The sequence below is a fragment of the Sinohyriopsis cumingii genome, chromosome 9 (assembly GCF_028554795.1).
Source record: "Sinohyriopsis cumingii isolate HCF-2022 chromosome 9, ASM2855479v2, whole genome shotgun sequence".
Classification (NCBI taxonomy): Eukaryota; Metazoa; Mollusca; class Bivalvia; order Unionida; family Unionidae; genus Sinohyriopsis; species Sinohyriopsis cumingii.
The window spans coordinates 53,464,432-53,476,734 of NC_142969.1; the positions used below are offsets into that span (position 1 = coordinate 53,464,432).

Consider the following 12,303-nt stretch of genomic DNA (forward strand, 5'->3'; position numbering starts at 1 on the left):
CATGCAAAGTGACATGTCTGTTGACTTTATATACAGAATGCTACATCATTCAAAACGGCAAGGGCGGTATGCAAACTTTTCAACGTATTTGCGTATCGCTGTAATGTCACTGTTGCTTTGTTATCCATTTCCAGAGTGCCAATACGCATGATATAATGTTTGCGTCGCTTGACGTATTTCCAATTATCCATCTTCGGAGTGCCCATATACATGGCATCGTGTTCGTATTTGCCTCAATTGATGTATTTCCAAAACCATTGTCTATATCTGAATCAGATAGATTGTTCAATTAGTTCGAGAATGAAATGGAGTTTGTTTCATACTTGGAGTCGATGATCTTGAAAGTTCTTTCAGTCAATTTCTGCTCTGGATTTCTGACGCTGTTTTACAATTTATTTTACACATTTGTCATTTGGTCATCGCTCTTTTTCATGCAAAGTGACATGTCTGTTGACTTTATATACAGAATGCTACATCATTCAAAACGGCAAGGGCGGTATGGAAACTTTTCAACGTATTTGCGTATCTCTGTAATGTCACTGTTGCTTTGTTATCCATTTCCAGAGTGCCAATACGCATGGTATAATGTTTGCGTCACTTGACGTATTTCCAATTATCCATCTTCGGAGTGCCGATATACATGGCATCGTGTTTGTATTTGCCTCAGTTGATGTATTCCCAAAACCTTTTAGAGTCATTGTCTATATCTTAATCAGATAGATTGTTCAATTAGTTCGAGAACGAAATGGAGTTTGTTTCATACTTGTAGTCGATGATCTTGAAAGTTCTTTCGGTCAATTTCTGCTCTGGATTTCTGACAATATTTTACATTTTGTTTTTGTAAATCATCGTTTTATCTTTTTTTAGAATGTGATCTCCAATGCTTTAAAATTTTATGTTTTTTGCACGCTTGACAAGTTGTTATCCACATAATGTATTTCTTTTTCGTAGAAAAGAGAGATAGCTGTGACGAGAATGAACCTAATCCTGTGTTTTCCTTTCCTGTAGTCAAACACAGCTCAAGGTTCATTCATACTGCCCTCAGTCTAACATTTTAACACATCACATACTTGACTTCGACGTTTAAATGAGGGTTTATTAAAATCCTACAGAAATTTATTCCGAATGTCTTGCACTTTATTAATTAGCTTCGACCACCTCTTTTTTTAACTTTTACAAATTCAAAGATTTTCTTTTCAATGACCTGTGGAAATTTGTTGTCAGCGAATTGTGGATAACTTCTTTTTATCTATAGTTTTAGTAGAAATTATAGTATAATTAATCATTATTATTCTGGTATTAGCAATATGTCCTGATTAACTAAACTATGTGTCTTAAATAACTCATTTTTTAATTTTATTTTGTGACTTATGTAAGTAAAAGGATAGAATTATTTTTTACATTTATATTTCATTATATATTCAGTTGAATATTTAAGGCTTAACACAACGATAAGAGAGAGGACACAAAATAATACATAAAATCTGAGTCTCTTTATTGAGAAATATTAATGCATCTTTTTTCTTATATTTGCATTACTTGTTGTAAATAGTTCTTAATCTCAATGCATGTGCTTTCCGGTATATTTTTCTTGTACGTTATTTAAGAAATCAGTTTTAAATCCGGAAAGCCCAGTCTGGTGAACCACCATTGTTACACTGGTGTTATAAACGGCATCAGTTACCTAGTTGTCTCTTTCCGTTATATTTCTTCTACTCCCTTTTGTGTTTGTTCTCTTTACCCTTCTTTCAAACATTCCATCGTCGATTTCCACGCTAAGACTGAACATTAGGCATGGTTACAAAACAGTGGTTGCAGTAGCAGACAGGTACTTATCCTTATCGTGTCTAATCTTCTTCCCTAATCCGCTCATGTAGCTATTGTATCTCTCTACTTAACTTCGCGATCCTCTATATTATCCCGTGATTGATTGAAAATCTCTTATTCCAAAGTAAGCAGATAGTAAATAGTTCATTAGACTGGTACCTGTAGAGCTCCATCCACGTCTTATCCGGGTATGTTCTTTATTCAGTCTTTCTCCTACTTCTTGATTCACAGCACTGTATCTCTCTCCCTCTCCCCCTCTCCCTCTCCCTCTCTCTCTCTCTCTCTCTCTCAATCAATCAATCAATCAATCTCATTGGTGTGATTCAGCAGTTCAAATGTTTTAGCAGTGGCTAAGTTCTTATGACGATAACGTACCAATCATATATATTCTGTTCTGTATTAATACACGTTCTCCTCTCTTCATTCTTACTTTCTTTCCTTCTTTCTTTCTTTTTGTTAGTGGTGGTGGCTGGCTGATATTGGGAACACATGTGGTTACATATATAATATCATTTGCAACTACAAATATCTCTGAAACGGTACTTAAAAAACACGGCTCTGGTACATTGCAAAAATATAGTTACATCATAATTATGATGTTTCTCCTGTGAAGAACCCAAAAGGCCTGCCTTGTATTTCTTCATGGCTGAAGGATGGATTCTTGCCGTTGCAATGTATTTATTGGTGTCGTAATGTAAAGATAGTTAAAAATGTGTAATTTAAATTAACTGTCCTGAAAATACGTCAATATCGTCGTTTTATAAAATTTCTTTATCCCTGTCTATCTTGTACGGGTTACTGATATGATTACACTGGTCAACAGTGAAATCATTACTGACTTGAAAAGGCCCTAATCTGTAGTATTTTGGTGTGCCGAACACGAATATAACCGTGAAAAATTTGTATTGGCTCTCGTTTTGAAGATATTCATATACCTCATTTTCTATGTTTCACTGTGTAAATTTCTCCAGTAGGACTGCAGCAACATCCGGAATAATGATGTAACATTGCATAATACCATCATGCTCACATCATCCACAGTTGATTGCATCATTTTCTGATGCAATGCAATACTAATGCCATGCGGCTGCTGAAGTAAGTTGACGTCAGCAGTGTACTATACATGTGTAGGCCTATTATACTAATGCCAGGCGGCTGCTGAAGCTGACGTAAGCAGTGTACTATATAAAGCCCAATCAGATAGGTTCAGCATTTAAAATATTTTAGACGTTGTGCGAGACAGTTCAAGCTACTGTTACATAAAACTTACTATTTTATCCATTTACGTACAATAAAGAACAGTAATGCCTCGAAAGTGTGTTAATACCGCGGACAATTTTTGCTATATTTGTGGGGAAGTGACATTTGCCAACCAGAAGAAAAGTATCAATTCTCAAGTGAAGAAGGCATATCATCTTTACTTCGGATGCAAGGTTGGTGACCAAGACAAGCCTTGGGCTCCGCATATATGCTGTGCTACATGTACAACACAGCTTTCACAGTGGTTGAATTGCAAAAGGTCATCAATGCCGTTTGCAGTTCCAATGGTGTGGAGAGAGCCAAGCAACCACCTAAATGACTGTTACTTCTGCTTGGTTCCTCCTCTTTCCGGCGGAATAACGAAGCGAAAGAAGTCGAGAATAGTCTACCCAAACATTCCGTCTGCATTGAGACCAGTTCCACATGGTGAGGGACTTCCTATTCCAGAACCTCCAGCAGAATATTCTCTTGATTCATCTGACGAAGACAAAGGTGAGTCGACCTGTTCTTCTCCTGGTCCATCAGCATGCAGTGATCCAGATTTTCACTGTGGTGCATCATCAACCCCACACAGAATAACACAGGAAGAACTAAATGACCTGATTCGTGGTTTGGACTTATCAAAGAACAAGGTAGAATTGCTAGGATCAAGACTCCAACAATGGAATCTTCTAGAAGAAGATGTCACAATTACTGCATATCGAAAGCGCCACCAGCAATTGGAGCCTTTCTTCAGAAAGGAAAGTAATCTGATATTCTGTTCCGATATTGAGGGCCTCATGAATGCTTTAAAAATCACTCATGACCCACAAGAATGGAGACTATTTGTGGACTCTTCGAAACTGAGTCTCAAGGCTGTGCTTTTGCACAATGGAAACATTCTTCCATCTATTGCAGTAGCGTATGCTGTCCACATGAAAGAGACATACGATAACTTAAGGCAGCTACTGAATTCCATTGAGTATAGCAAGTACAGCTGGCACCTCTGTGGTGATTTGAAGGTAGTTGCCCTTTTAATGGGACTGCAGCAAGGATATACAAAATACATGTGTTTCTTATGCGAGTGGGATAGCCGAGCAAGGGAAATGCACTACATGAGGAAGGAATGGACTCACAGGCAGAATGTAGCCATTGGAGAGAAGAATATCCAACACCCAGCTCTGGTTGAGGCTCAGAAAATCTTGCTACCACCCCTTCACATCAAACTAGTTTTGATGAAGAACTTCGTGAAAGCCATTGACCGGACTTTGCCAGCATTCCGATACCTGCATGAAAAATTCCCTCGACTCAGCGAAGCAAAGATTAAAGAGGGAGTTTTTGTGGGTCCTCAGATTCGAGAGCTTTTCAAAGATGACCGGTTCAACAACTTGCTGGAAGGTGACGCGAAACAAGCATGGAATGCTTTTCGCCTAGTTTCTACAAACTTCCTCGGAAATGTTAGGGCAGAAAACTATAAGGAACTAGTAGAAGACATGTTGATGAAGTATAAGAAACTTGGCTGCAATATGTCTCTAAAGATTCACTTCCTTCATTCCCATTTGGATTTCTTTCCTAGCAACTGTGGTATTGTTAGTGATGAACACGGCGAACGTTTTCATCAAGATATCGCAACAATGGAACAAAGATACCAGGGAAAATGGTCCACTACAATGCTGGCTGACTACTGCTGGACACTCCTCAGAGATGCTCCCGAACAGCTGTACAAGAGACAGGCGAAGAAATCTAAGATGTAGTCAATGACTTGATTTTTTATAGGTAGGCTATTACAGTTGACCTTTTACTATTGGAATGCATTTCGTTATGTAAACATTAATTTCTTGCAGATTACAAAAAAACTAGAGCCAATTTTGCAATTTGACTGTCATATTCGTGTTCAGCACATAAAAATTGATAAGAATTGACTAATTTTATTTCAGTAACATGACTTTTGTAAAAATTTGTTGTCCAGTGTTATAGCTACCAATATATAAGAAATTCAAAACAAAATGAGATTTATAACAGTTTCATTTCTTGCATTAAAAATAACAACTGATCGTGTTAGCGGAAATAATTCAAGCATGTGTGTGTCGCGAAAATAGGGATTAAACAAACAGATTCATTTTTATTGTTTGCTTTTATGTCTTTTTGTCTTATTTTGATTACTTGTTTAGATAGCTTTGTCTTTTTCAACACATATTGGCGATAAACATGCCGAGAAAATGGAAACTATGGGTCTTTCCCTAGGAAATACGGAGACAGCCGACTTGGACTGACCAATGCGGATATTGCTCCCTCGGCCCTGGGACCCTCTGACCACAGTTCCCAATGAATATCAGCCATGTAACATTAAATGGGCATGAAATAAAATATGTAAGTAAAGAAACCAAGTGTTTTACTCATTCTCTTCTGCAGGAATATAATATTTGCATCTTCTCATCTTGATCTCCTTTTTTACCCATGTGGCCTTATTGATAAGAATCTGCAAGGAAAAGAATTTAAGTTAATAAGAAGGGTAAATTGATCTCTCTTATATCACTCACAGATCTTCTTTTCTATACCATATATATATATATATATATATATATATATATATATATATATATATATATATATATATATATATAGTGTTAGGTGACTCTACGCCTCTACGGTAAGTAACATTAGATGGAGCTCCCTCCTACTGTTTATCCTAATTGGACAGCTACACCTGGCTTCCTGTGGAAAGTTTTCTGTGGTGGATCAGGCAGCTGAAGAGACAGGTTAATCCTCCCGGCTGTGAAAGTAGTTGGCAAGAGTTTTATGGACAGTACAGGACATCATCTCAGGTGCAGTAGGACCTAATGTCCATCAACTGCGTCCGGACTAATCTCCATAAGTCTTGATATTGTCATACCACAAGATTCAGACAAGCCTTGACGATACCGTCGGGGTCGATGCGCAACGTTCCTTCACTGAAATCCAGACTCGCGCTCAAGTCTTGACATCATCTCCCGTCTCCGCCACATACCTTCAAGTCATGTGGCGATGGCGAGAAGCACATCGAGAACTGTGACTGCAGACAATGTATGTATGTATGCATGTATGTATGTATGTATATGATGGTCCAGCAATTTAGTAGAACACACGCACACACACATACACACACAGATATATATATGTATATATACCGGGCCGTAGAGAGCAATCACGGGCCCTGGGGTAAGAAACACCTGGGCCTCGCCTATTCTTGTTCAAACAAAGTTTTTCGTTCATAAAATAAAAGTATTGTTCGGCCCGGACCCCTTACGAGCCCGTCCCCCGGGGATATATTCCCGTTGCGCCCCCACCCCCCATGTAGACCAGGTGTGTGTATGTGTCTATATATATATATATATATATATATATATATATATATATATATATATATATATATATATATATATATATATATATATATATATATATATATATATATATATATACTCAGAATGGATTATTGGGTCTGTTCTTACCCCCATGCAGACCATAACCTGACACAAGATTGTGTAGGTTCGATTCCCATAATTTGATCAGCTGGAACCTCATTAATATATTGGATTTCACTCATAATCGAATTAAACTGAGTTCTTGGTGAACCAAGCTAAAAATAGAACTGTTGTTAATATATTCTTCATCAATACAAAATTTAAAAGAACACATTTTAAAATATCTTTTGCATATTTACTGATATTAATAGGTAATGTTACATCTTTTTTACACCTACTTCAGCTTCTACACACACCAACGATTATTTTCAAGGCCTGGAATCCCCATGAATAAGCCAATAAAATTCTGATGGAAACGTATTATTGATTAATATAGTTAGGAACTTAGGAATTTTTCAGTGAACCTAATTAGCAATCTGCTAACAAAAAGGATGACAGTAAATTTCTTTAAATTTACCCCTCGTGCAGCTCCGGAACCTGGATGTGCATCTTCCGCCTCGTCATGATGAATTATAGTATGAATACTGACTGCTACGTCCTTCGAGGCCCGCTGCCGTTGTGGTTGTTGGTTCCCATCATACTCTGACTTCATGGGGACAACTTTTCCTGCCATGGTCAGAAGGTATTATCTCCCCATATTTGTATACAGTTATCCTGAAATGAAATGGAGATGATTGGGACTCATTATTTTAGAAAAATGACAATAACTGTATAGTCTTACTGTCAGAAAGATATATTAGGTGGAATAAAATCACTTACGAGAAACACTAACTGTTAACCCAGTCGTCCGTCAAAAATTTTCTCACAGTAAATTAAGTAAAAGTGTAATTAAACTCGAAGAAAAATAATTATTAATGAAAGATATCACGTAATAGTCAGATCTTTAAGGATAAATAATTTGAAATTTTTGTTATCATATTCATTTAAACCCAACAATTTGGAGAGTATATATATATATATATATATATATATATATATATATATATATATATATATATATATATATATATATATATATATATATATATATATATATTCAGACTTTACTCACTAATACCTAATATATCAGTCTAGAGGGGCTGGCTTGGGATTCAAAAGATGCCAGGCGAGTTTGATTTCCAATAACGTAATAGTTCGTTTTGCTTCCTGTCTGTACAAAAGAAATATTCAATATATATATATATATATATATATATATATATATATATATATATATATATATATATATATATATATATATATATATATATATATAAAATTTTATACGCATATAAATGGACCGTAAAGTCTTTACCATAACTGAACTACCCCTTTCATGGTTAGTGTATGCCTTAACAAATTGCGATTGATATTATTGAATGATTTCTCGTAATTGATGAATACGCAATATAACCTTGGAAATACTATAGTAGACTTTTTTCTAGAAACCTTATTGATTTTCAACTATTTTCTATAATGTATTTTGTCATGCATGTTCCTAGTGTACTAATATATGTAACACCGTTATGACTGGCCATTTTATCAATATTACCTTTCTATTAATTTCTCTACGAAAGATTCCAATGTAAAATTTAGCCTTGTTAATTATTGTTGACACCGGCTTGAACATAATGCTTCTTCTTTGCAATCTTGTTTCACTTATTACTCTGCAGTTCACATATTTATTAAAATTAGTTCACGTCTTTTTCAGAACACAATCCTTTCTATGTACATTAACCTCACTTCTTGCCTTTGGGAAAACCTTCATCAAACCAGTCATCACTTTTCCGTTTGTTTTGATGAGATTGTGTAGATATCTTTTATCGAAAGAAAGTATATATTCCAGAATAACAGCAGAAACACAGTCAACATTATACATTTAATATATCTAGCTTCTTTGCACCGCCTACACGTACTATTAGGTGATGCCCCATATATATATATATATATATATATATATATATATATATATATATATATATATATATATATATATATATATATATATATACATATACATATAGATAGATAGATATACACATATATATATACATATAGATATACATATATATACATATACATATGTACATATACATATATACATATACATATATATATATATATATATATATATATATATATATATATATATATATATATATATATATATATATATATATATTATTAACAAACAAAAAAGTATGAATTCAGAGTACTAATCTGTTAAATATACATGTATATATATATATGTGTGTGTGTGTGTAGTTGCAGCGTAAGGACAATGACAGTCAATTATAAGTGAATGAGTTGTATATTTCATTAGGAACTCTGAAAATATGTCTATGGCTATGATATAACACTTTTAATTTTCAATCTGTACCGAAAAGAAAACAAAACGCCACAGTCAATCCAAACTTCTAGTGATCAAATAATTGTCCAACCATTTTTACTACGTCCGAAAAAAAACCTAGATTCCATGGCATATTCCCGTATTATCCAAGCTATAATATTCACATTTTAGAATCAGTTAGATAATATGATACTCGTTTTCAATGCCGCCACGTTTAGGACTGAATTATCAACGATTACATAACTCACCTCTTTTGTTAATTGTATCCAGTAGCAACGGTTCACTGTACTAGCATTGGATTTGTCTACATTGAAAAAAAATGTACGTATTCTATTACTGAGAGGCAGAAGGTAATCAATACTACTACTACTACTAATAATAATAATAATAATAATAATAATAATAATAGTAATAATATGCAAACAAAATAACTGTGCAAACATGTGAAGAGACTTTGCAAATTGTTTACCAGCCTCAAAATAGACATCTAAGGTAGCTTGTTTGAAAATATGGATCCCAATTCTAACAATTATGAAGTAATCTATTGTCCAGATACAGTAGTGATACAAATGAAATCACTGCGTAGTGTTAAGCACTCCAGCTATTTCGATATCTCGCGCGTGTCAGTACTTCACGATATGTCCAAGCACACATCTACATGTTTTTCCACACCTGTTTTTATACTGTGCTAGCAAAGTGTTCAAAACATTCAATTTAAATTGAATGGGTTTTGTTTTGTTTTTGTTTTTTGCGTGTTTTGTGGGGGGTGGGGGATACGAGTGTAGTATCAACTCAGTTGTTATGCCTGTACAAGGAAGTACTGGGCCGGTCTCGCTACTCTAGTAGAAGGTTTTTCAAAAGATTTGATTTCAATTGAATTTGTATAATATATAAAGAATATAGATCATATGGCGAATAACAATCCTTTCAAGTGCACTGGATCCAGCAAGGGATCACGTGTGTCAGGGATTGATTAAGCTAGCTTGAGTGCTTTCGACTCTTTTAATGAGTATTTTTCAAAGGCAACTAGTTGACACATACTAGAGTTACAAGGTTGAATTCCTGTAGAAACAGCCATGTAAAGTTTCGCAAACATAGCCATTTTTCTGTTTTATTTGTTGGTCTTGTCTATATGTTGTATCTGCCATTGAAAAAGACTCATTAAACGAGTCGAAAGCGCTCAGGCTAGCTAGATACTAGTTAATTAATGTTCGTTGTCAGTTTGTTGCATTATATATATATATATATATATATATATATATATATATATATATATATATATATATATATATATATATATATATATATATATATATATATATATATATATATATAGACCATCTGGATTGCATACATTGCAAGCATCTGTAATGAAAGGAATACAGTTTAAATAGATATTTAATATCTTCAGGTAGACAGTTCCAAATGACTGAATTAGATTAAGCCAAGCTATCACTAAACAATGCATTCTGGAGCATAGGTTAAAGAAACTCATTATCTGTATTAATGTATCAGTGTAGTTTTCTTTTTACAAAACGCATCATTAATATATTTGGGTATAGCTCACTTACAAACTTTAAAAATACTTTTATCAATTATATTCTTGTATAGATAGGCATGATGTTTAAATCAATCATATATTAGTAGCCATTAGCAAAATTGCTATCAAGGATAATCCTGGCTGCTTGCTTTTGGACTCTCACTATCTTTATTTTAGCATTATTACCCGATATAATGTTGCAATTGTCAAGACGACATTGAATAGAACTTTAAAATATATTATCATGTGCATAACAATTACGTGTTTTCTATCATTTTTATAAACCGAGGAAAATGTGAAATGTTCGTCAATGACTTTCATTTTGTTGTATGGGTGTGATAATAATAAAGATGCATATAATTATCTAGTTTGACGATGCTGGCCTGAACAGTGCTTGAGACCGAATCCATGTTAGTTAAAAGTGAATAATGGGTCACGATGTACTACTTTGGTGATTACGGTTAAGTAGCAATCAAGATCAAAATGTATCCTCGCACCAACAATATTTGCAGGTATAATAGTGTGAACAGAGGATGTCTATAACCTATTTAGTTATGAGATAAACGCGAGTAGTTAATCAAAGCTAAGCGAATGTAAAACTTAGATTATAGTGGCCTTCTTTCCTTGTATGAGTTTAGTACTAAGAGCGATAAATAACACAATCGAGTTTGATGATTCTAGCACGAGAAAGAAACTTAAAACAAAATTTAACTCAACTTCTAGTAGCATGAAATGTGGATCACAGATAACTACTTTTTGTTATGAGATGTAGTACCCATTAAGTGGCATCCCTGGCAAAGTGTCATGCATCTAGGTATAACCGTATATGTGTTAGTTGGTTATGAGCTAAATATAAAAGCTAACTTAAGCTGTCGTAAAGCTAAGCTGAGTTGCTTAATCATCTTGTTTGATGCTTCTAGCAATAAACAGAGCTTGAGAAATAAATTTGCATTACAAAATAGTATTCTATCTAAGTCAGTGAACTACTTTTGTGATAATGGATGTAGGACTTGTTAATAAGCACATGTCACCAAGCTTTACAAGATTCCTGGTATGATAGCATTTTTATACAATGTGCAATTCCTGATCTAAAAGTAAAAATGTAACAATGCAACATTAAAGCACATGCATGCATAAAGTTAGCCCCCTCAGTCCCCTCCACGGTGAGTACGTGTTATAAAACCCAGTCAAATATGTTGCCTACGATTCTCTGCGAAAGAAAGGTTGTGATTCAGCGACTTTGTACATTTAGATACACTTTGGTTGTGCCTTCGCTGATACACCTACTGGGAGTACGGGGGTGTGAGCTACTAAGTACTAATTTGATTGACCAGTTATAAAGCAAGGACAATGTTAACTGTTAGTTGTACTTGAAGGAATCAATCAACTTGCAATTCCTTTAATTGTTTCGAAACAATCTACCACTGAGGGCCACTTTAGATGAAACGGGGATTTTAGGTTGGTCCTCCGTTTGCAATGTACACCTTACAGTAAACAGTGTAGACCCTGTCTGACCAGGTCCAATTCTCATTACGTTTTTCAAAACTTTCTTGTCAAATTGCGATTTGTACATTAACATGCTTGTGATGTTTTGACATTTTTGTGGATATTCCGTGTGTGTGTGTGTGTGTGCGTGTGTGTGTGATTTCAATTTTTAACGTAGCTTTAACAATTTTTCAGGCATATCGCTACGATGTCTGCTGTGTGGCAGTGTATAGTGATGTCTATCATGCCGCAGACATGTATCACGCTGTCCCACCCAGTCACGTTATCTTGACATCAGGCCGACCAGTCCTAACACTAGCCTCTTAATGCTGAGCGCCAAGGGAGGCAGCTGTTAGTACAATTTGTAAAAGTCTTTGGTATGACTCGGCCGGGGTTCTAACCCGCGAACTTCTGTACGC

The 12,303-nt window shown here is 34.9% G+C and overlaps 1 protein-coding gene across 1 annotated transcript in view; it reads right to left on the reverse strand.

The window, feature by feature from the left end:
- Positions 1-12,303, reverse strand: part of LOC149791825 (transient receptor potential cation channel subfamily M member-like 2) — a 188,742-nt gene that overhangs the window by 164,322 nt on the left and 12,117 nt on the right. Inside the window, exons 2-5 of the mRNA XM_089969480.1 lie at positions 9,108-9,163; positions 7,588-7,680; positions 6,988-7,184; positions 5,463-5,545 (exon numbers count right to left, since the gene is read on the reverse strand). Of these exons, the coding sequence (XP_089825606.1) occupies positions 5,463-5,545; positions 6,988-7,143 (239 nt within the window). The 5' untranslated portion in view covers positions 7,144-7,184; positions 7,588-7,680; positions 9,108-9,163. The remainder of the gene's footprint in view (positions 1-5,462; positions 5,546-6,987; positions 7,185-7,587; positions 7,681-9,107; positions 9,164-12,303) is intronic.